General features: G+C 48.6%; 1 protein-coding gene across 1 annotated transcript; it reads right to left on the bottom strand.

Moving 5' to 3' along the window:
- Positions 1-689: 689 nt before the first annotated feature.
- On the bottom strand, positions 690-23,603 carry PTAFR (platelet activating factor receptor). Its single transcript, XM_047083152.1, has 2 exons — positions 22,975-23,603; positions 690-3,947 (listed from the first exon to the last, which is right to left on the bottom strand). Exon 2 carries the CDS (start codon positions 3,900-3,902, stop codon positions 2,874-2,876), a length of 1,029 nt encoding a protein of 342 aa, XP_046939108.1. The 5' UTR covers positions 3,903-3,947; positions 22,975-23,603; the 3' UTR covers positions 690-2,873.
- Positions 23,604-24,426: the final 823 nt, after the last annotated feature.

Below are 24,426 nucleotides of genomic sequence, written 5' to 3'. Positions count from 1 at the left end.
CTCTCTCTGCCCCTCGCCCGTTCATGCTCTGTCTCTCTCTGTCCCAAAAATAAATAAACGTTGAAAAAAAAAAATTAAAAAAAAAAAAAAACATTTTAAATAAATAAATAAATAAATAAATAAAATAGTTATGTTTTAAGGGGCACCTGGGTGGCTCAGTCGATTAAGCGTCTGACTTCGGTTCAGGTCATGACCTCACGGTTCATGAGTTCGAGCCCCACTTCGGGCTCTGTGCTGACAGCTCGGAGCCTGGAGCCTGCTTCAGATTCTGTGTCTCCCTCTCTCTCTGTCCCTCTCCCACTCGTACTCTGTCTCTCTCTCAAAAATAATAAATAAACATTAAAAACCATTTAAGATAAATAAATAAATGGTTATGTTTTATGTTCATCTTCTGTGTGTGGCAGGTGGCATTCATTCTCACATAATTTAGTTATAAAACATGCTTTTCAATAGATTTAAGTTTTAAAAAGTGACTCAATTCAGGAGCGCCTGGGTGGCTCAGTCGGTTGAGTGTCTGACTCTTGATTCTGGCTCGGGTCATGATCCCAGGTCCTGGGATCGAGCCTGCTGGGCGCTGCACTGTGGGTGGAGCCCGCTTAGGATTCTCTCTCCCTCTCCGTCTGCCCCTCCCCTGTGCCCGAGCGCACTCTCTCTCTCTTAAAAAAAAAAAAAATCAAAAAGCGACTCAATGCAGAGAAAACTATTTATGAAGCAAACATACAGACGGATGGTACACGGATATTGAAAAGTTGTGAGGCGGGTACACAAATGACTGAAACGCAAGAAACACAGTGCTTTAACATCCGAGCATTTATCTCTCTCGGAGAGGAGTTGCAAGTCGCAGACACCCATTCGAATAGGCTTGAGCAAAATAAGAGAATGTGTCCTGACAAGGGACTCTCATGGGACCCAGAAGAAGGAATGCAGATGTTGTTGGGCCTGGAGAAGGGCCTGGCCTGGAGGAGGAGGGCAGCAGGCCGAGAGGCACCGGCCCCTCCTCGCTCTAGGCTTCTGGGTTCCCTCTGGTCTCCGCTTTGCTCTGTGCGTTTCCATCTTCTCTCCGTGCGGGGTCGGTTTGTCCATTATGTTCCGGCCGTCACCCACCCTCCCTCGCCCCACCTCATACCCACAGCCACACGCGTGTAGACACGCACGCACACGCACTGCTCCAGACTTGTATGTCTTCAGGTAAGTGGCCTGAACTAGCACCCCTGAAGCTGACTGCCTATTCCTGGGAGAGAACCCGACTGGCCCCCTGGAGCCAGACGCCCACGTCTCATCCATTCAGCTCCTATCAGAGGATCAAGGGGAACACCTTCTCAGAAAAAGGAGGCATCTGGGATGAGCAATCATCCTGACCAAGAGGTATCCGCCTCGGGATCCGTGGTTCAGAACAACCCTATGAGGTAGGAAATGTAGCTTACAGTTCCGCGGCAGGAAGTGACAGAGCCAAGACTTGAAACTGGGTCTGTGTGACACAGAGCTCGACTCTGGGGCGCTACCCACCTCGTCACCATCAGCGAAGTTCAGCCCACAGCTGCCATCCCAGACCCCAGCAGGTTACTGGCCCAGTGTGAGGCATTTATCACACTCAGCCCTATAGACAGGAAATAAGGATTTCACTTTATGAGAGGACTATGGCTGGAAGGGAGGAAGACGTCTCAGGAGAATCACTGTGCTCTGGAGACCAGGGGAGGCTCGTCCAAGCCTCTGGGTCTGTGGCTGCCATATTCACACCACAGGTGCTCAGGCTGTGAGAAGAGACTCATTTGAAACTATTCACCGAAAATCATGAGCAGGCATCTAGAGACCTTCAAGAGAAGCTGACACCTCTCTTCTGCACCCAGAATACAAAGTGCGTGCTGGCCTTTGGGACTATAGCTGCCCCTCTCACCTTCTGGAAGCTAAATTAGGAGGCGGGCCCCCCCTCAGAAAGCAAGGTGGTGGAGGAGGCCCGACAGGCCTCTCCCACTGTGGAGGCCTCACCCGCACACAGGTACTTCTCAGCCTAAGTCCCCTTTCTCGTGGGAGCCTCTGAGCAGCACGGTGCCCTGGATGTCCCAGACTTGGCTTTGAGGGGTCTTTGCCCACCCCCAGTGGGTAGCTGCCCCACGGGAGGTACTTCATCAAGGTTCACTGTTGAGACAGACAGATGGATGCGGCTCTCGTGTCTCTCGCACTCCCACAGAGCCGACCCAAGCCTGAAGTGAGGCCCGTACAGAGGAGGCGAGCTCCCCACCTTAGCCTTTGATCCATGCACGTCTTATCATCTCTGGCACCTTTCAGGATGGGTCGTTGGATGAGTTGGAAAAGGTGCCACTGTGCCACTTCCCCTAAGAAGCGTCCCAAAGACCTTGTGCCTCTGAATGAGACAAGGTGGCAGTCTCCTGGCTCCAAGTTTTCCCCAGAGATACTGCCACACGGCCAGGGGAGTACCCCCTTTCCCCAACCACCCCCCCTTCTCTGCCATTATAGTGGTAAAGGATGTGGTTGCCAAAAAGTTCAGGTCACACTGGCTCGGGGCTGCTGCCCTGGTAGGGTGAACAGGGTGGCTCAGAGTCTGCCCCCAAGGTCTGCCTCTGGCCCTGACTCTCCCCACAGAGCTATCAGACTCAGGTACTCAAGGTGAGGTCATCAGCCAAGGTGATTATGGCACGTGCCCAAAGGTGGCTGGCGGGGCACACTGAAATTCTGGATTTCCCAGCAGTCTGGGCCTGCCGTCACCCCCACCTTGGTGAGGTAGCCTCCACACTTAAAGGGTCGCTAGTGCCCAGAGAGGAGGTGCCCAGACCACGGCAGAGAGCCTTTTGTCCCCCGGGTCAGTTGATGTCCGTGGAAGATAAGCCTCTGGGCCTGGCCCCAACAACCAGGGACTAATTTTTGAGACAGTTGGCAGGGTTCTGGCTGAGCGGCATGACCACTTCGGTGCCGGTCTCCGAGGTAGCCCGGGAGCACTTCCGGGTGCTGCGCATGTTGTAGAACTTCTCAGTGAGGTGCTTGCGAAACTTCTTGGTGAGGAAACAGTAGATGATGGGGTCTAAGACGCAGTTGGTGCTAAGAAGGCAGAGGGTGACCTGATGGGCATCGTTAACAGACTGGTGGAAGTCGCCCCTCCGGATGTCCAGCTCAGCCAGGGTCCAGGGCAGCTGCACAATGTGGTGGGGCACGAAGCAGATGATGAACACGGCCAAGACCGTGCAGACCATCCACAGAGCCCGGCGCTTGACTTCCGCGTTCCGCTGCAGCTGCACCGGCTGCGTGAGCAGCCTGCGGATGATGACCAGGTTGCAGAAGAGGATGAGGAAGAAGACGAGGAAGAAGCTGATCACGAGGAAGATGTGAACGACGAGGACAGGCACGCTGCCCTTCTCATAATGCTCAAAGCAGCGCGTGATGTTGCCGGAGCCGGTCTGGTTCGGCACCACGTTGGTGGAGTCCAAGACGAAGAAGTAGGAGGCGGCGGCCACGATGGCCACCCAGATAACCAGGGACACGGAGAAGCCACGCTTGCGGGTGGTGGCCTGGGCGGTCTTGATGGGCCGTGTCACCGCCTGGAAACGGTTGTACGTGATGACAGCCAGGAAGGCCACGGAGCAGTAGGTGTTGATGAAGAAGAAGCAGCCGGCCAGGTTGCACAGGAATCTGGGGAGAATCCAGTTGCCCTGGTTGTAGTAGTAGATGATCCACAGGGGCAGAGTGACCAAGAAAAGCAGGTCAGCCATGGTGAGGTTCACCATGAAGATCTTTATCTCGTTCAGTTTCTTAGAAGGGTACAGGCAGGCAAAGACCCACAGCACGTAGCTGTTGGCGATCACCCCCAGCACAAAGATGATGCTGTAAACAATCGGGAAGAGGGTGTATCGAAACTCAGAGTCCACACGAGAAGAATCGCTTGGCTCCATCACTATGTGTGGAAGGGACAGCTGGTCATAGAATCCTGCCCTGGCCTGGAAGATCACACAGGAATTTTGGTTAATGAAGGATCAAAAGGGAACTTTCTCATTTAATCAGTTCCAACACTCTTACTTTGCACCTTTAAAAAGCTCTAAGATCGGCGGTATCTTCTAATTAATTGTCAGTATTTTTTTTTTTTCTGAAGCAAATAATGGTGTGTTTTTAAAATGAACAGCATCTGAGGGGTGCCTGGGTGGCTCAGTCGGTTGAGCGACCGACTTTGGCTCGGGTCATGATCTCGAGGTTGGTGAGTTCAAGCCCCGCGTCGGGCTCTGTGCCAACAGCTCGGAGCCTGGAGCCTGCTTCAGATTCTGTGTCTCCTTCTCTCTCTGTCCCTCCCCGACTCATGCTCTGTCTCCCTCTGTCTCAGAAACAAATAAAGATTAAAAAAATTTTTTAAATAAATAAATAAAATAAAATAAAATAAACAGCATCTGAGATTCAATGAAATCAATGGCAATTAATGGCAAGAATGGCAACAATTCGCGCTCCATTTTAAAGCATACCTTCTTATTCTTCGACTTATTTTGACTTAAAGTTTTGGATCATCTATTTCTGATGATAAACTATATGAAAATGTATATTATAAAATGTTTATTTTTCTAACAGCTTCTGAATATTTTTCTCTTGATGAAATTTGAAACACAAAATTGGGTGGTAAATGTTCTCTGTATTAAAAAATAATCTATGGGGTCGCCTGGCTGGCTCGGTCGATAAAGCATGCGACTCTTGATCTCGAGATCAGTGAGTCTGAGCCCCATGTTAGGGGTAGAGTTTCCATAAAAAATCACAATGATGGGGGCACCTAGGTGGCTCAGCAGTTAAGCATCGGGCTCTTGGTTTCAGCTCAGGTCATGATCTCACGGTTTGTGAGTTCCAGCGAAGCCTGCTTAAGATTCATTCTCTCTCTCTCTCTCTCTCCCCCTCTCTCTGCCCCTCCCACACACACTCTCTCTCTCTCAAAATAAATAACTTTTAAAAATCATAATGATAATAATAGTAATTTATGTGTTCATACAAAATCTGGAAAGTACAGAGAATTCTATTTGGGTGACTCACAGATGAAATATTAGCCAGTCATTAGAAAGAGTGAGTTATATTTAATTGTACTGGCATGGAAAGTTGTCCCTGGATAATATTAAGTAAAACAAAATTTTAAAAATTGGTGTGGCCCCATTATATATATGTATATGACAGCTAGGAAATGATCTAGAAGGATATACCTTTAGGAGTTGACAGTGGTTAAATAACCTTTGGGAAGATGAGATGGGCTTGGTGCAAAGTTTATTTTATGCTTCTTCTGTTTGAACTTTTTAGGAGCATTTATTGCTATAGCAATTTTAAAAAACGTTTAATGAAAAAGAAAACTGGGGGAGCCTGGGTGACTCAGTTGGTTACACATCCAAATTTGGCTCAGGTCATGATCTCACGGTTCCTGAGTTCAAGCCCACATTGGGCTCTGTTCTGACAGCTCAGAGCCTGGAGCCTGCCTTGGATTCTGTGTCTCCCTCTCTGTCTGCCCCTCCCCTGCTAGTGCTCTGTCTCTGTCTCTCAAAAATAAATAAACGTTGAAAAAAAGAATTTTTTTTTTTAAAGAAAACTATAGGAGTGCCTGGCTAGCCCAGTCAGTAGAGCATGCAACTCTTGATCTCAGGGTTGTAAGTTTGAGTCCCATGTTGGATGCAGAGAATGCATAAAAATAAAATCTTAAAAAAAAAAAAAAGATAAATATATAGTGGAGAAACCCAGTAGACAATACTTCAATGAAATGATTAAGATTAACTCATCATTAGTAAGACACATCAACATCAGGTACCCTTGATGTGATAAAAGATATAACATCATTTCTGTGGTTTTCTTGTCAAAACTGCGTAATCTCAACCTAGTCATGAGAAAACTACAGACAGACGCCAATTGTGACACATTGTATAAAATGATCAGAAGGGTGAAGGTCATGAGAGATAAGGAAAGACTATGGAGCTGCCATAGGACAGAGGATACTAAGGAGACATATGATAACTAAGGACACTGTGGGATCGTGTATTGTATCCAAGAACAGAAAAAGATCATTAGTGGAAAAACTGGTGTGACTCAAATAAGGTCTGTAATTTAGTTAATATCATATCATTGCTCATTTCCTGGTTTTGATCATTGTATCATGGTTTTATAAATTGTTAACATTAGAGAATGTTGAGCAAAGGGCACACATGCATTCTTTGTACTATTTTGCAACTTTTTTGAAGGCCTAAAATTATTTCAAAACAAAAAGTCTTTTTTTTTTTTTTGATGTTTAATTTATCTTAGAGAGAGAGAAAGACAGAGCATGAGCAGGGGAGGGGCAGAAGGAAAGAGGGACACAGAATCTGAAGCAGGCTCCAGGCTCTGAGCTATCAGCACAGAGCCCGATGCGGGGCTTGAACCCACGAACCATGAGATCATGACCTGAGCCGAAGTTGGACGCTGAACCGACTGAGCCACCCAGGCGCCCCAAAACACAAAGCCTTTAAAAGTAGAAGGTTTGGGGTGCCTGGGTGGCTCAGTCAGTTAAGCGTCCGACTCTTGATTTTGGCTCAGGTCATGATCTCACAGTTGGTGAGATCGAGCCCCAAGTCGGGCTGAGTGCTAGGTGTGTAGCCTGCTTGGGATTCTCTCTCTCCCCCTCTCCCTCTGCCCCTCCTCCACTTGCATGTGCATGCTCTCTCTCTCTCAAACAAAGAAAACAAACAAACAAAAAAACAAAAAACAAAAAACAAAAGAAGGAAGATTAAACTAAGCATAATCCCACTACCCAAAGTCTGGTCTGTTTCCAACACCCTCTTCGCCACCATCCACTCTCCATCACAACTAGTTGCTACCTCCTCTCTTGCTTCTCCCACCGTGTTGCCACATGAGTCCGGAAATCTCTCTGATATTTGTGTTGCAACTGTGGGTGGAATGGAGACTGCGGGGGTGAGGGGTGGAGGAGGGGGTTAAGCAAGGCCCAAGGCTCATCATCCATCAGGGAACAGTGAGGAGAGCACAAAATTGGGAGTAAGACACTCCCTCGGAGCCAGACACCCTGCTAGGCGTCTGCATGCACTGCCTCGCTTGAGTCTCAAAAAAGTCCTTTGAGATAGGAAGTAAAATTCCCATTTTACAGCGTAGGAAACAGTATAGGGTGCTTATGTGACTTGTTCAAGGTCACACAGCTGTCAAGGGATAGAGCCAGGATCCAGCTCTGTGCTCCTTTGTTCATTCACCCATTCCTCCACCAAATACTGCTGCGCACTAACTGCACATCGGGCCCACAGCTAAGCACAGGGGAGGCCGGGTGAATGTGGCTGAACTGCACTCAGAGAACTAAGAGTCTCATGGGGGAGATGGACAAAAGCCGCGTAAACAAACATAGTTGCCAGACAAAGAAAATGGGGTGCTGTTAGGGAATACGGATATACTTAGAAAAGAGGTGATGTTTCCTTTAAGACCAGAAGGAGGAAGAGTGTTTCAGGCAGAGGCATCTGCATGGGTCCAGGACTGAGGCAGGAAAGAGCCGAGTAGTTTATAGGAACTGAAAAGAGGGGCACGTGATGGCCCAAACCCTGATCTCTAGCTGCCACACTCCATCCTTATCTCCTGCCATCTTCCCACCAGGCTCCGGTCAAACGGGACTTCCCTGGTGGGTCTTCAAACGTGCTCAGACCTTTCCTACGTCAGCCTGCAAGCATACACCCGTGCCGATGCCTTGAACCCTCTTCCCTAACCATGCACCACCTCCGCCTGGCCATTCTAGCTCATGCTTCAGACCCTAACTGAATTTCACTTCTTCAGAGGGGTCTTCACGGGGCCGAGTCCGGTCCTGCCTCAGAGCTCCCTGTACTTCTTTGTAAATCCTAGAGCCGTTGTGATCACTTCGCGTTTGTGTGATTCAAAACACTCTCCCATCTGACCTTGAGCACCAGGAGAACAAGGAACTTGTCTGTCTATTCAGCACTATTCCCAGCAGCATGAACCAACAAATAAAAGAATGGGCGATAAGGCTAGTTGATTACAACCATCTCTTTGGGAGCTCTGGAGCAGTGGAAACACTTGAAGAAGAAGCTTGAAAGATACTTATAGGCGAGTTTAAAGAAACAACTAGCGGGGCGCCTGAGTGGCTCAGTCGGTTAAGCGTCCGACTTCAGCTCAGGTCACGATCTCGCGGTCCGTGAGTTCGAGCCCCACGTTGGGCTCTGGGCTGATGGCTCGGAGCCTGGAGCCTGCTTCCGATTCTGTGTCTCCCTCTCTCTCTGCCCCTCCCCCGTTCATGCTCTGTCTCTCTCTGTCTCAAAAATAAATAAACGTTAAAAAAAATTTAAAAGAAAGAAAGAAACAACTAGCTCTAAAAGCAGAAACAGATCCATACATAGAGAGAACAAGCCATGATTGCCAGTGGGGTGGGGGTGGAGGGATGGGCAAAATAGGTGAAGGGGAGTGGGGGAATGCAGGCTTCCAGCTACGGAATGAACAAGTCACAGGAATAAAAGGTACAGTATAGGGAATATAGGCAATGGTACTTTAATAGTGTTGCATGGTGACTGATGGTGGCTACCCTTGTGGTGAGCATAGCATAACCTTAGACAGTTGTCAAATCACTCACTGTGTTGGATGCCCAAAACTAGTGGAACATTGTGTATCAACTATACTTCAATTAAAAAAAAAAAAAAAAGAGGGGCGCCTGGGTGGCTCAGTCAGTTGAACGTCCAACTTCAGCTTCAGCTCGGGTCATGATTTCACGGTTTGTGTGAGTTCAAGCCCCGCATCGATCAGGCTCTGTGCTGACAGCTCGGAGCCTGGAGCCTGCTTCAGATTCTGTGTCTCCCTCTCTTTCTCTGCCCCTCCCCTGCTTGTGCTCTGTCTCTCTAAATAGATGATAGATATTAGATAAATAGATAGATGAAATATCCCCTTGGGGGCACCTGGGTGGCTCAGTTAGGCATCAGACTCTTCAGCTTAGGTCATGATCTTACGGTTTGTAAGTTCAAGCCCCGCATTGGGCTCTACACTGACAGCTCGAGGCCTGCTTGGGATTCTCTCTCTCCCTCTCTTTCTGCCCCTTCCCCGCTGGTGCGCACACACTTGTGCATGCGTGCTCTCTCTCAAAATAAATAAATAAATAACGGGACACCTGGGTGGCTCCATTGGTTAAGCGTCCGGCTTCAGCTCAGGTCATGATCTCGTGGTTCGTCAGTTCGAGCCCCACGTCAGGCTCTGTGCTGACAGCTCAGAGCCTGGAGCCTGCTTCAGATTCTGTCTCTCTCTCTCTCTCTCTCTCTGCCCTTTCCCCACTTGTGCTCTGTCTCTCTCTCAAAAATAAACATTAAAAAATTTTAAGAAAAAAAAAAGAATCAAAGGCCAAAACAAATCAATACACTGCTGTGTAACAGATTACAGAAAGTTCATTGATATGATTCAGGGCTTCCACATTGCAACGAACTTTTAAGAAACTACCATTTGTGGAGCTTTGATGTAGTATCAAGATATCATCAATTATCTGAAAAAGACATCAAAAGATCCCTCCCTGTACAAACACATATCTGTGCAAGGGCAGATTTTCTTACACATACCATGCTGGACTGAATGCAGAAGCAGACAGGACAATCCAGCTGTCTTCTAGTAAATGCATGCTTAAAGAGATTTGCAAAGAAATGTAAATCAAGGCTACTTTAAATTATTTATGTTTTGAAATTGTTGCTATTTTCTGCTACAAATGTTATTTGTGCTAACATGGAATGAGTTCATTATTGGCTTTTATACCTAAAAACAAAAACTTTTCCAATGTCTTAGTTTTAATTTTGAATATGGGAAATATTGATGGATACGGCCCATGTAAACAAAAGCTCTCTGGGGCCCTCAGTAATTTTTAAAGATAGAAAGAGACCCTGAGACTGGAAGATTTTACATTTTTTTTTTTTAATTTTTTTTTCAACGTTTATTTATTTTTGGGACAGAGAGACACAGAGCATGAACGGGGGAGGGGCAGAGAGAGAGGGAGACACAGAATCGGAAACAGGCTCCAGGCTCTGAGCCATCAGCCCAGAGCCTGACGCGGGGCTCGAACTCACGGACCGCGAGATCGTGACCTGGCTGAAGTCGGATGCTTAACCGACTGCGCCACCCAGGCGCCCCATGGAAGATTTTACATTTTTTTAAATGTTTTAATTATTTTTGAGAGAGAGAGAGAGACAGACAGAACGTGAATGGGGGAGGGGCAGAGAGAGAGGGAGACACAGAATCCGAAGTAGGCTTCAGGCTCTGAGCTGTCAGCACAGAGCCTGACACAGGGCTTGAACTCAGGAATTGCAAGATCGTGACCTGAGCCGAAGTAGGATGCTTAACCGTCTGAGCCACCCAGGTGCCCTGAGACCAGAAGATTTTTAAATCGCTGCTCCACAAGACAAAGAAAGAAAGAGAAAGACACAAGCTGGTGGTTACTATGGGGAAGGGGGGTTGGGGATTACAGAGTGCACCTATTGTGATGAGCACCAAGTAATGTAGACTTGTTGAGTCTCTGTATTGTACGCCTGAAACTCACATAACACTGGATGTTAACTATACGAGAATTAAAATTTTAGACTTGAATTAAAAACAATCGCTGCTCTACAATCTCAGCCCACACTCCCCTCCCTCCCCCCACCACCTTTCCTTTGAGCCCAAGATGCCCATCCATCTGAGACTGGCCTTGTTTCTTTCCCCTGCTGGACCTTCATGTCTTGGGACACCCTGTTCCTGGGCCCTCAGAAAGGCGAGGAGGCAGCCCCACGGCTGAGCAATGCGTGTGCTCGCTCTGGGTCTTTGAGGAAGTCATGTCCCTACTCACCCCCACCATCTACCCCACTCATAAGTAAGTCCTTTCCTCTTCTTGGGTTTAGGCTCCAGCTGAGTGGGGTGGGGGCAACTCTCCACTGGAAACTGTCTTTCTGCAGCCAAAGAATCCAATCCAGGATATCGCCTCAGGCCCAGTCCCCTGTGCCACGCCTGCCCAGGCCTGTTGAGAAAGTCTTCCCACCAGGACCAGGACTGGGGTAAGGCTTGCGAGGCACTCACATTGAGTGCAGATCTTAAGCAGATGCTGAAAACCTCACTGATCAAGATAAATAATGTTTAATGCAGTATCTTTTGAAAACTCAAAATCAGTATTACGGAGTGTTCCTTTTGCCTCCGGTTCTGATATGGCTCTGCCTGGCACAGTTCTGATCTTGTGTCTTCATTGAAAATTTTGGTATTTTGATGGGGCGCCTGGATGGCTCAGTCGGTTGAACGGCTGACTTCGGCTCAGGGCATGAGCTCACAGTCCGTGAGTTCGAGCCCTGCGTCAGGCTCTGTGCTGACAGCTCGGAGCCTGGAGCCTGCTTTGGATTCTGTGTCACCCTCTCTCTCTGCTCCTCCCCTGCTCATGCTCTGTCTCTCTCTGTCTCAGAAATAAATAAAAACATTAAAAACTTAATAAAAAAAAAAAAGAAAATTTTGGTATTTTGTTCATCACAAAATTTTTTTCATTCATTGATTTTTTTAAAGATTTTCTCACCATGTGACTGGAACACACACACAGGTTAGCCCAACTCACCCATTCAGTCACTCACTCATGTAGTCACTGGGCAAAGCACTCATTGGCTCCAGGCCCTGGTCAGAGTGCTGAGGCCTCAGAGAACAGACCCAGTCTCCACCCTTAAGTGGCTCACAGGTCATGTTGCAAAAGAGAGATTCAGAAGTAAGGTGACGAGTGTTAGAATGGTGGAGGTTCCAGAAGTTGGGGTAATTCCAAAATGGTGCCCGTACCCAGACTTGAGGGTCAGGAGTGACCCCCTCCCTATGCTGAAGGACGAGAAGGAGTTAGCCCGACGAGGAGCCCCAGGCAGAGGGACAGCGTGTGCAGAGGCCCGGAAGATTAGCAGAGGATGGACCTTGTTCTCAGGGAACTTGAGACGCTTGGTTTAGTTAAAGCTTAAAGGGGTGGGGGGGCTGGTGAGGAGAGAGGGGCCTAAAAAGTAAGTACCAGTCAACTTAAGAAGGATCTTAAGGGGGGCGCCTGGGTGGCGCAGTCGGTTAAGCGTCCGACTTCAGCCAGGTCACGATCTCGCGGTCCGTGAGTTCGAGCCCCGCGTCAGGCTCTGGACTGATGGCTCAGAGCCTGGAGCCTGTTTCCGATTCTGTGTCTCCCTCTCTCTCTGCCCCTCCCCCGTTCATGCTCTGTCTCTCTCTGTCCCAAAAATAAATAAACGTGGAAAAAAAAAAAAAAAAGAAGGATCTTAAGGGGCACCATCAGTTAAGCATCTGACTCTTGATTTAGGCTCAGATCATGATCTGAGGGTCATGAGATAGAACCCCAAGTCTGGCTCTCCACTGGGCATGGAGCCTGCTTGGGATTCTCTCTCTCTCTCTCTCTCTCTGAATCTCTCTCTCTCTCTCTCTGAATCTCTCTCTCTCTCTCTCTCTGCCCCGACCCATCCCACCCCACCCCCTCTAAAAAGAAAAAAGATAAGAAGCTTACGCACTAAATGCTGTGGGAAACTTATTTGTATCCTATAAAAAGGGGCTCCTGGGTGGCTCAGTCGGTTATGCGTCCAACTTCGGCTCAGGTTGTAATCTCACAGCTCGTGAGTTCGAGCCCCGCATTGGGTTCTGTGCTGACAGTTCAGAGCCTGGAGCCTGCTTCCAGTTCTGTGACTCCCTCTTCCTGCCCCTCTGCCACTCGCTCTCTGTCTCTCTCTCAAAAATAAATATTCAAAAAAATAAAAAAACAAAGTAACTGTAAAAAATATCTCTTAGACAATTGGAAGAACTCAAGCACAGACTAAGTATCAGATGGAATTCAGCAATTAATGGTAATTTTATTAGGTGTGATAATGATATTATGGTTCTATATTTTTAATCCCTTATTAGGTATACATAGTGAAGTATTTGTAGGTAGAATTATATAGGATCTCAATTTTGCATTAAAATATTCCAGGAAAAACATTCCTGCATGCTAATCTCCATTTCGCAGTTACCTTCCCTGGAACCAAATCTGTAACAAGATGTAATCAGGTCTGTCTGGCCCGAGAGGCTCCCCAGTCCACATGACCCCTATAGGAGGCCCAGCAGAGGCCTCTTCCTTCTAGATATAGGGCCAGAATCAGTGTGTGTGTGGAGGGATGGGGGGTGGGTCTTGGGCTGAACTCCTGTCTCTGCCTAAAGCTTTGCCCCCAGTGACTCCAGTACCCATCACCCTGGCTCTTCCTACTTCTGCTGCCTTCTCAGATCCTGTGACTCCTACTGTCTTAGCCTTCATCCCAAACTTAGGACCCAGCTGCCCCTTTGAAGCAATGGAACCCTTTGACATCACCCAAAATGTAACTGCTGAGTCTTTTCTGGGTCTTGGGGGCTCAGACCTCTGTGCTTTTATTCACGCTTCCCTCACTCTCGGCTGCCTACTAATCACTCTTTAAGACTGCTCTGGGAGCGCCTGGGTGGCTCAGTCTGGCTTCGGCTCGGGTCATGATCTCATGGCTCGTGAGTTCGAACCCCACATCGGGCTCACTGCTGTCAGTGTAGAGCCGGCTTCAGATCCTCTGTCCCCTCCCCTGGTCTCTCTCTCTCTGTCAAAAATAAATAAACATTTTTAAAAAAGAAGAAGAAGACTGCCCTGACCCCGTTTCCTCCAGCTAGTTTCTCCTAAGCCTCCCTGCCTCTTTCATGCCCTGCTTTCTGCCCCTAGACCTGGTTAAGTGCTCGTCCTCTGAGTTCCCATCGCTCACAGCTTCTTATATCATCAAAATTGCCTGTTTGTCCTCCTGCCACCCTAAACAGTAGCTCCTGGAGGGCAGAGAAAATGTCCATTCATTCACCCAACAGTTACTGATATCCTGTTGGGTGCTGGGCACTTTGTTGGGGATACTGCAGGAATAAAACAGGCAAGCCCCCTGCTCTCGAAGAGTTTACTCTCTAGTCAGGTAAAACAGACAAAAACAAGGAGAGAGATAAAAGCACACAATAATTTCAAATTGTGATGAGTTCAATAAAAGAAATAAAAAGTGACATGATGAAGATTGGGTAAGGGGCTGCTTTAAATAGAGTGACCAGGGAAGGCTTCTCAGAGGAGGTGACCTATAAACAAAACCAGAGGAAGATTTACCAAGAGGCCAATGAAGTGTAAACTTCAAGGCCCCTCCCTAGGTCTTGTATCTAACTGTGTATTTGCAATTTGGTAGCTTTTCTTCACGAGGGCCTCCCAAATTGTATAACCTTTAGGGTCCTGCAAAAACCCAGATCTTCCCCTGGCTGAAATCTAAAAAATGAGAAGGAACAAGTCAAGAGAAAATCTAGAAGAGTATTCTAGGCAAAGTATATCATGTGCAAAGGGCCTGCAGCAGGAGTAAGTTCATCATATTCCAAGATAGGAATAAAGGTGTCATGTTCAAGGAACTGAAAAGTCAGTGTGGACCTAGGGGAGCGAGAAGTGGGAGGATCTGGATGAGATCAGAGGGCAACAGACCCAAATGGTTCCTAAGCCGTGGCAAGGAGTTTGCATTGTATTTGATGAGCACTGGAGGGCCCCTGGAGTATGTCAAGCAGGTGAGTAACATGATCTGAGTCCCCGACTGCAAGACAGAATAGATGATAGGGGACAAAGTGGAAGCAGAGAGACCATTTGGGAGGCAAGAGACGGCAGTGATGTGGACCACAAAGTGGTGTTTCGTATTCCTCTCTCCATCTCCAGCGCCAACACAAGCTGGGTCAGAGCTGGGGCTGGTAAACATTTGTTGAGTGAACAAATACCTAGCCACCAACAATTTTGACCTCTTTGCGAGAGCTGCAAGAGGACTGACTCCAGCCTGATCTGTCCCCTGACAGAAGAGTACCAGTAGAGGCGCGTGGGTGGCTTAGTTGGTTAACCGTCCGACTCTTGATTTTGGCTTAGGTCACGACCTCGTGGTTTGTGAGATCAAGCCCTGCGTTGGGTTCTGTGCTGACAGTGCGGAGCCGGCTTGGGACTCTCTCTCCCTCTCTCTGTCCCTTCCCCACTTGTGCTCTCTCCCCCTCTCTCAAAATAAATAAATAAATTTGAAAAGAAAAAAAGAAAAGAAAAGAAAAGAAAAAAAAGAAAAGAAAAGAAAAGAAAAGAAAAGAAAAGAAAAGAAAAGAAAAGAAAAGAAAAGAAAAGAAAAGAAAAGAAGGATCCCAGTAGCTGCCCGCTCCCCAGAGCAGCCTCCACACAGGGCTACAACCTTCCTACCTCAAATTGTGGTCCTTGGACCAGTAGCATCAGCATCACACATGAGTTTGTTACAAATACAGAATCTCACACTCCACCCCAGACCTGCTGTGTCAGAATCTGTATTTTAACAAGATTCCCAGGGGATCTGTGTGTACCCTGAAGTTTGAGACGTGCTGTGCTTCAACACGCTTCCAGCCACATACTCGACTAATCTATCACCTTCCATGGGTCCCCAGTGCCCAGGACCTAGTCCAGTCTCCTTTCCCACCTTATCTCCCACCAGCATTTTTTTACAACTTGCCCTGTATTCTAGCCACACTGAACGCTTTGCTGCTTCTCTAAAAACTCCATTTCTTCTCAGATCTCGGTGCCTTTGCACATGCTGTTGGGCCCCTGTTGAGAGTGTCTTTTGCCTATTGGTTTACCTAGCAGAATCTTGCTTATCTTTTAAGACCCAATCTAAAGAGTGCTTCCTCTAAGACACCCTCCCTGACTGCCCCCGGCAGAATACATAGGCTTCTTCTCCAGGTCACCATGGTCCTGGGCAATGTTCCTTAGTACAGCACCTGGCACAATGGGTTGTTACATATTAATTTCTATGGCCATTTCCTCATCAGTCTGGACCTTCTGGAGGGCAAGGACTAGGTCTTTTTCATCTCTTTATTTTCAATGTCAGACACCGGGGACTGAATGAATGAATGGCCACGCCCCTGATGATTATACAGAGGAAACCGGCAGGAAGGAAATGTGTCCAGTCTCTCTGGGGAAGGCATCGTAGGATGGGGAGAACAACCTCTTTCTAGAGTCAGAAAGACCTGGGTTCTATACGTGTTCTGCCATTTGCGTGCTGTGTGACCTTCGGCAAGTGACTTCACCTCTCTGAGCCTCAGTTTCTTCAACTGCAAAATTTTGCAATTTTAACAATGGTTCCAAAACTGAGCATGCAAAGTGGTCACAATGACCAGCAGGCCCCCCTCTCCCCATTGGCTCAGCCACATGAAGCCAGGGAAGGGGACTACGGTCACCACTGTCCCAGGGGCTCTAACCCACATACTGGCTTTCCTGTCTCCTCTAGACAGGTCCTTAGGCTAATTCCAACAAAGCTTTCAACAGGTCAGGAAGGGAAGGAGCATTTAGAGGGAAAGAAGACTGCAGGTCAGACCAATCAATTTGACATGCAGGCACAGCTCCCCGATGGCTGAAGTCTGGCAGCAGCCAAGGCCCAGCTCTCAGCTGGGGGTAGGCGAGGGGAGCCATAAATACTCGTGGAGACAGAAGAATTCTGCCATCTGAATCTCCCACCCTCTACCTTACAGAGCATTCAGCCCCAACACCCTACCATTCCCCTTCTGTCTGGGAACATCATCAGCCCCCCGGGAACCTGGAGAAAGGACTCCCATCCTCACTGAACAAACAGAGGGGAGGGACCACCCAGATCTGGGCAGAAGAAAGTATGTGCTAGTTACTTCCCCCGTAACTGGGCTGGGAAGCTGGGTTTACCAGCCAGACTGGCTCCTAACATTTTGGGGTCATTTGGGGTCAAAAGTACAAAAGTCTAAATATTTATAAGCTATAAATCACTCATATCCAAGTTCACGCACATCTCATGCATCAGCAGCTCCTCACAGCACTGCAAGCCTGGGGCAAGTGGGGTGTGGGAGGGACACAGGCTCCAAGTGGGCATTTACACATGAATCCAAAAACTCCTTGCCTTGTGAGGAGGGCCTGACAGGAGGGGATCTGCAGTCGGCCTGCCCTGTGTCGACTTGGGCTCAGGTCACGATCTCGCGGTTTGTGAGTTCGAGCCCCGCATCGGGCTCTGTGTTGACAGCTCAGAGCCTGGAGCCTGCTTCCGATTCTGTGTCTCCCCCTGCTCTCTGCAACCCGCCCCCCCCCCCCCGCCCGCTCACGCTCTGTGTCTCTCTGTCTCTCAATAATAAATAAACATTAAAAAAAATTTAATAAAAAAAAGCAAATAAACGTTAAAAATATATATATTAAATGCAAAACTCCTAGAAAAAAACGTAAGGAGAAATCTTCATAACACTGGAATGAGCACCAATTACTTGCATATGGCACCAGGACCACAAGAAACAAAAGCAAAAATAGACACGTGGGGCTACATCAAACTTTCAAAATGTCTATAGCAAAGGAAACAGTCAACAAAGAAAAAGGCAGCCTACAGAATGGGAGGAAATATTTGCAAACCTTACATTGGATAAGGGGTTAATATTCAGAATATAGAAAGAACTCTTACAACTCAATAACAACAACAAAATAATAATAACTGATTTTAAAATGGAGCCAAGGACTTCAGTAGAGTTTCTCCAAATATGCAAACGGCAAACAAGCACATAAAAATATGCTCAACGCCACTAATCATCAGGGAAACGCAAACGAGAACCTCAACGACATTATCACCTCACACTTGACAGATGGCCACTATCAAAACGGCAGAAAATAACAAGTGTTAGTAAGGATTTGGAGACATTGGAATGCTTGCGTACTGTTGGTGGGAATATAGAATGATACAACCGCTATGGAAAACAGTACAAGTTTCCTCAGAAAATTAAAAATAGAACTACCATATGACTCAGAAATCTCACTTGGGTATACTTCCAAAAGAACTGAAAACAAGATCTTGGGCTCAATCAGGTGTCCAACACTTGATTTCAGCTCAGGTCGTGATCTTACGGTTGTGAGATCGAGCCCCACATTGTGAGCCTGCTTAAGACTCTCTCTCTCTCTCTCTCTCTCTCTCTCTCTCTCTCTGTCCCTCTCCCCCAAGCTCTCACTCTTACTCTCAAAAATAAAAAACAAAGGGGCGCCTGGGTGGCTCAGTCTGTTAAGCGTCCAACTTTGGCTCAGGTCATGATCTCGTGGTTTGTGAGTTCGAGCCCCACGTCAGGCTCTGTGCTGACAGCTCAGAGCCTGGAACCTGCCTTGGATACTGTGTCTCCGGCTCTCTCTGCCCCTTCCCTGCTCATACTCTGTCTGTCTGTCTCTCTCTCTCAAAAACAAATAAACATTAAAAAAATTTTAATAAAAAATAAAATTAAAACAAACACTTAAAAAAAAAGAAAAGAAGAAAACAAGATCTTGAAGAAATATTTGCACACCCACGTTCATAGCAGTACTACTCACAATACCAACAGGTGGAAGCCACCCGAATGTTCATCGACAGATGAATGGGTAAACAAAATGTAATCTGTATGTACAATGTACTACTATGCAGCCTAAATCCTAAGGCTCCTGAGTGTCAGTTGGTTAAGCGTCCGACTTCGGCTCAGGTCATGATCTCACGGTCCGTGAGTTCGAGCCCCGCGTCGGGCTCTGTGCCGACAGCTCAGAGCCCGGAGCCTGTTTCAGATTCTGTGTCTCCCTCTCTCTCTGCCCCTCCCCTGTTCATGCTCTGTCTCTCTCTGTCTCAAAAATAAATAAACGTTAAAAAAAAAAAAAAAAGACTACAGACTCTGATCAGACAATCCTGGGTTCGAATTCTGCCTGTGTCTTGTCTCAGCTTGTGACCATCGTCAAGCACATCACCCTCTGAGCCTCAGGTCCTTCCCCTGTAAATGGAGCTGACGATATTCCAAGCACATATCTTCCCAGAGTGGTGTGAATATTCAATGAATAATATGTGTAACGTGCTTGGCACCATTCACGGTATTCACCGTCAACGGCTTTTCTGTTGTGACTGGGAACCAGTCACATCTCGTTAAGGCAGCTGGTGGCAGTTGACAAAATGCTGTCAGCTGATTCTTACTCAAGATAATTAATTTAACCTCCAATGGGCCTCTCGTTACTCATCTGTCAAAATAAAAATAAGAAGTAGCAGAAGAAGAATGCCCAGTTCATAGTGTTGTTATAAGGATTAAATAGAAAATACCTGATTCATGATAAAAGCTCAAGGAATGTTGGCTATTGTCAGTCTTACTTCTCTACCCGCTCCCTCCCCCCTCCCCACAGAGTTAGAGGTTCCATAGAGGTTCCATGACACAACACATCAGACTGCATTATAATGGGTGTTGGTTTCTTTTTCCTTTGGGTTGGGAATTCCCTGGGTTCAAGACTTCTGACATTTCACCAGTATGTACGGTAGGGTCTCCTCCACAGCGAACATTCAAGGAACATCTGCTAATACACACACACACACACACACACACACACACACAGAGTCACATTTTGTCCTTCACCTTTCACTTCCAAAACCTCACCTACCAGCCTCAATCACTACCAGCCCTTAGATTCCCTGGGGTCTCTAAAACAAGACAGTTTAATCGTTTCCCTTCTGTGAGTCCTACTTTTCTCGTGTAGAAAATGACAATAATACCAGCACTGACCTCACAGGATAGCCCTGAGGTTGAAGGCAGATAAACCTCTAACGAACGTGCTTGGCATATAGTAAGTGCTCAGTAAGTAAGTTACTTCTATTCTGACCTCCCCTGTTGCCAAACATTTGGGCCCTGGCCTGGCCATGCTGCCATACTCTTTAAAGAGTCCCCTTGTGGAGTGGTTTCACTACCATTTCTCCAAGAAGCAGAGGATTTGAAGGGGGAAATTAAGGGAGCAAGTGTCCTGACCTCTCGTGAATTCTGCGCTGGGCTCCCCACAGTTTTTAATTCAAGGAGTCCAGCACCATGCTGGGTACATTTATGGATGAATGAATGGAATTCTTTGTCCAGAAGAGGTCAGGGACAGGGTATAGGGCCCTAGAGGCGGGGCTGGTCTGGGTGCCAGATTTTCCCAATTTCCCTTCTCACAGAGGGCCCTTCCCTGACCCCAGGAATATATATTGTGCTGGTGAGACTCAGTCTCTGCTCAGCTGGTCTAAGACATCCTTGTGGAGTTGAGGGACCCTGAACCTGGCCTGGTTCTTTCTTTCTGACTCCCAAATGCCCAGAGGGTATATGTGAGTCCCCCTCCTTCCTCCTCGCTTCTGGGAAGTAGGCCAGGGCAGGGAGGAGGGAGTGAGATGTACTTCTCCTGTGGGCTTCCCCAGTGCTTCCGTTATACCAGGAATCCCACCAAAGGACTACACCTCCCAGCCTGGGCGCTCCTGAGTCCTGCTGGTGCCCTCGTGGGTACCCGGGGCCTGGCCCAAGGGAAAACACAGGGTACAGGGCATAGGCCTCAAGGTCACACAGACCAGGATCGTCACCGGGTCTGTTCGTTCCTAGTTGTGGTTTGGCTCTCAGGGCCTCCTCCCTTTCTTCATTTGCAAAAGGGTGATAATAAAGCCTTCCTCAGCAGGTCGTTGTAAGAACAGAATGAAGCAATCTACACAAATGGTGATTGCTCAGTAACTGTGAGCTCCTCCCCAGTGCTCAGAAAATGCTTATTGAATGAATGAATGAATGAATGAGTGAACAAATCAGCCATGCACCAAACCGGCAGCAACCAGGGGTAGCTGAAGAGAGATGGCAGGACTTGGATCTGGACCCTGGACTCTGGCCTCAGCCACGCCTCCCACCACCTTGAGCGAGTGAGTCTCTTCCCTGCTCTGAGCCTTGTGATATGTATCTAAAAAGTGGTGGGGGCAGGGGCAACCTCAAGCATTGTTGTAAAAAGAAAGTCAGATAGTTAGGAGTGATAAAGGGTTCAGAAACAGTAAAGCACTTGATAAATTAAAATGGACTTTATGAACTATAAAGGGGCCCGCACAGATGTTTGATGTCCTTCTCCCATCAGCCAACTGAGCTTAGCACCAAAAGCAGGCCCTAAGTAAGGGTCCCCCTCCTGCAGAGCTGAGGAGGTGGGGAGGGGTTGCGAATGGTAGTCTTCCCCTCATATATTCTCTCTCTCTCACTCTCTCTCTCTCTCTCTCTCTCTGGATCCTCTTTGGCTGAAGACACAAAGGAAGAAAGGTACACCAACCTTGCCGCTGGTTTGCTTAGCGATTCTGCTTCTGGGAACTGCTGGGCTGTACCAGACCCCCCTGCAGGTTGCTCATGCTGCAGACACGTGCGACTGTAGCCAGGGCCAACTCCCCAGGCCACATCACACAACCACAGGCACACGTGCACACACAAAGATTCACCAGAGACTTCTCTCCCCTCCCACCATGCTGCCAAGGAACCCAGTGGTGACTGGTCCGAGAGGTGGCTGGGCTGCGGACCCAGCATTTGCCCTTCTGGGAATGGGATCCATCCCTAACCCCGACACACTGCCACGGGACCACTCAGAGAGTGCTCCCATGGCATGGCTCAGCTGGTGGCCCCTCCTGAGCCAACCCTCACCGGGCTGGGGGAGGTAGGGAGTAGGAGGGGCTGCTACGGACAAAGAGGAGAACCCCCTTCTCCTCACAGGCCTAGGGTGCAGAGTTGGGAGTCTGACTGTAAAAGGACAGTCAGACAGGCTCCCAGCCTTTCATCACACCCCTTCCCACCCCAATACCAATCAGGAGCAGAAACTCCATCCTGGAGGCTCATTTTGTCACTAACGCCATAGGCTATAATTCCTTGCCCAAACCTTCATTGGACAGATGGGAAAACTGAGGCCCAGAGAAGAGAAAAGATTTGCCCTAGTGACAACAGGATCGGGGGCAGAACTGGGGCCAGATGCTGGGCCTCCGGCTTGCTGTCCTTCCTAAGTACGACATGGTACTTTATCACTCATCTATTCATTCATATTCTAAGATTATACTACTCACCAAACTCTGGGCGAAGGGTAAGGATAAGACAATGAACAAAAATTCCTCATCTGTAAGGCATTTAGAGTAAGGATTACAGTGTCGGCAGTAACACACTGGTTCATTTTTGTGCAGCATGTTACGACTGACAAAGCATTTTCCCACCCAGCCTCTTTCTTTATCCTCCTCCACAAACCCAGAGGTCAGTACTTTGGACCCCAATCTACAAAGGAGGAAAGTGACACTCCTGAGTTGCCCAAGGTCCCAATCTGTAAACAACAGCTAAAGTCGAAATCCTGGCTGCCCACCCCAGGCCCAGGGCCATTTTCTTCATGGCCGGAGCAGACTTCTTTCTTTGGCTGGGCACCTAAAGGCAGGGACATCTTTCTCTTTACGCACACACACACACACACACACACACACACACACACACCAAGTATCTGGAACACAGCTGCATATTCAATCAGAGCGAATTCAGAGCTGCCTGAATGCTTACAGAGAGATTCTACTGGTTCCCTCATCCTTCACAGATGAGCAAGTGTCTGGACAACAACCCCGGTTCTACCAAGCCCATCTCTGGACCTCCCACCAGCAAAGGACAAGGGGAGACCGGCTTGTGCCCTGTCCCTACCACCTGGGACCTGTTGTGGGAAACCGGTTGTGAGCCAGGCCCTCTGTACAAATAACCTGGGTATCTTCATCATCCCCCAGGAATGCCTAGCAGCGCATGAGTTCCTAAATGCCCAGCCCTGTAACATGCCCTCTACGTCTCCAGACATTCCCACTGGGGAGACAGCATCGTCCCCATTCGACAAGGCAGGAAAATGCAGGGAGGCAGCACCACTTGCCCAAGGTCACACAGCTAGTCGAGTAGATGGCATCCGGCTCTCTGAGACCTAGACAGCTCCCTGTCATCACCATTATCAGCTCCCAGTGAGGTCTCTGAGGTCACTTCAGCACTGCCTTGGCCTCAGACAACAAAAGAAGGGAGCTGGATCTCCTGGTAAGTTTGGTCACGAAGAATCCTTTCTAAACACGACCAAGACTCTGGGCCCGAGGAAGATGCCGAAACACCCGTTTGCTTAGGCGCAGGCCAGGGGCAGGACCTCAGTCTCCCGAGTACGTTTTCACGTGCCTCCCCCTTGCTCAGCCACAGCGGGGACCCCACTCCCCTTACCTGTATCAGGAACAGTGGCTGCAGCAGCGGAATCTGAACGTCTGTCTGTAGACCCAGCCTCTGTGCTATCTGGAAATTGCAGAAGTGAGGAAACAGAACACACCATTGCCAAGTCACCCCCCGGAGGAAATACTGTGACCCTGGGGCTCCTCCAACAGATGGTATAGGAACCTCCACGCAGGGTCACTGGGCCCCGGCCACTGCTCAGAGGGTTGTCACAGAGCCAGGGGCAGGGTGGGGCATGGGCAGTGACCAGCATGCCAGGCAGCTGGGATAAGAGAGAGAAAACAGAAAGTGAGAGAGCATACTCTTAGGAGAGAGAGAAACAGCATGAGAGCGAGGAAGGGAGAAGTGAGTGACCAAGCAAACGGGAGAGGGAGAGAGGGGGGACAATCAGGAAAGAAGTGAGAGATGGGAGGAGAGAGGCACACAGAGAAAGGCAGACGGATGTAAACACAGACAGAGAGCGTGAGAGGAATGAGGAGACACGAGGGCAGGAACCAAGGGAATTAAAGGAGAACGTGATGAGACAGACGGTGAGCGTGTTCCTGGTGCCCATGCGTGTACATCTGCGTGTCTGTGGATGGGTGTGAGGGAAAAAATGAAAGAAAGGCGGAGAGGGAGAGACAGCTAGAACACGAAGAGGGAGAAGGGAGGAGCTCATAAGCGCTGCCGTGGTCAGTGGCGTGACTGGGCTGGGCATCGCTGGTCACCAAGAAGCACCAAGCCCGAGGAACCCATGGGGACAGCGTGCTGAGGGGCTGTAGGAGGGAGCAGGCGCCCCAAGACCCTGAGCAGGAGTTTGGCACCGTGCCAGGTCATGGGAGTGAGTGAGGGTGAATAGGTGTGGGCAACAGACTGGGGGAACGCAGATGAGTTTGTGAATGTGAGTGCGTGCGTGCTCGTGTACCTGTGTGCGTGAGAAAGTCAGTTGGGTGGAAGCTTTGTGTGGACGTAGGTGAGAGATGAGCCAGCGCTCCCTGCCTCAGTTTCCAGTCCATTTACCCACTCATTCATTCAATCAGGAAATTACTAAGTACCCCCAGGCACCAGGCACTGTAGAAGACCCTACCTACAAAAGCAAGGTGCTCACGTATCAGCCACACCCAACACCCTCCTACACAGAGAGGGAAGCAGGCCTAGACGGGACGAGGGTCCCAAAGCGAGGCAGGTGCAAAGCAGAGCCAGCAGAGGCTCCTGCCTCGCCATTCAGGATCCAGCCTCAACTCCGCACTGCGTGACTGGGCTAGCTTCCTCCTGCCGACTGGGACCCTGCAACTGTACCTTATCAAAGCCACAAATGCATCCCAAAGGACAAATCGCTTTTAACGTGTGCCTCAGCCCTGAAGAACTAGAGCCAAAAGTCTGCCCCTGCCCCAGCTCCACCCCCATCACACACAGGCAGACACGTTCACACCTCTCCCATATATAAGCCTTGCACGCTCACGTACC

This window comes from Lynx rufus, unplaced genomic scaffold (assembly GCF_022079265.1).
Source record: "Lynx rufus isolate CCGP_SWC_20201006 ecotype Redwood Valley unplaced genomic scaffold, mLynRuf1.p SCAF_2, whole genome shotgun sequence".
Taxonomy (NCBI): domain Eukaryota; kingdom Metazoa; phylum Chordata; class Mammalia; order Carnivora; family Felidae; genus Lynx; species Lynx rufus.
Note: the sequence above shows the minus strand (reverse complement) of the source record. Positions and strands in the feature narration are given on the sequence as shown.

Bases quoted from the DNA above. Each gene is read 5' to 3' on its own strand.
- PTAFR (XM_047083152.1), bottom strand. From the start codon at position 3,902: ATGGAGCCAAGCGATTCTTCTCGTGTGGACTCTGAGTTTCGATACACC.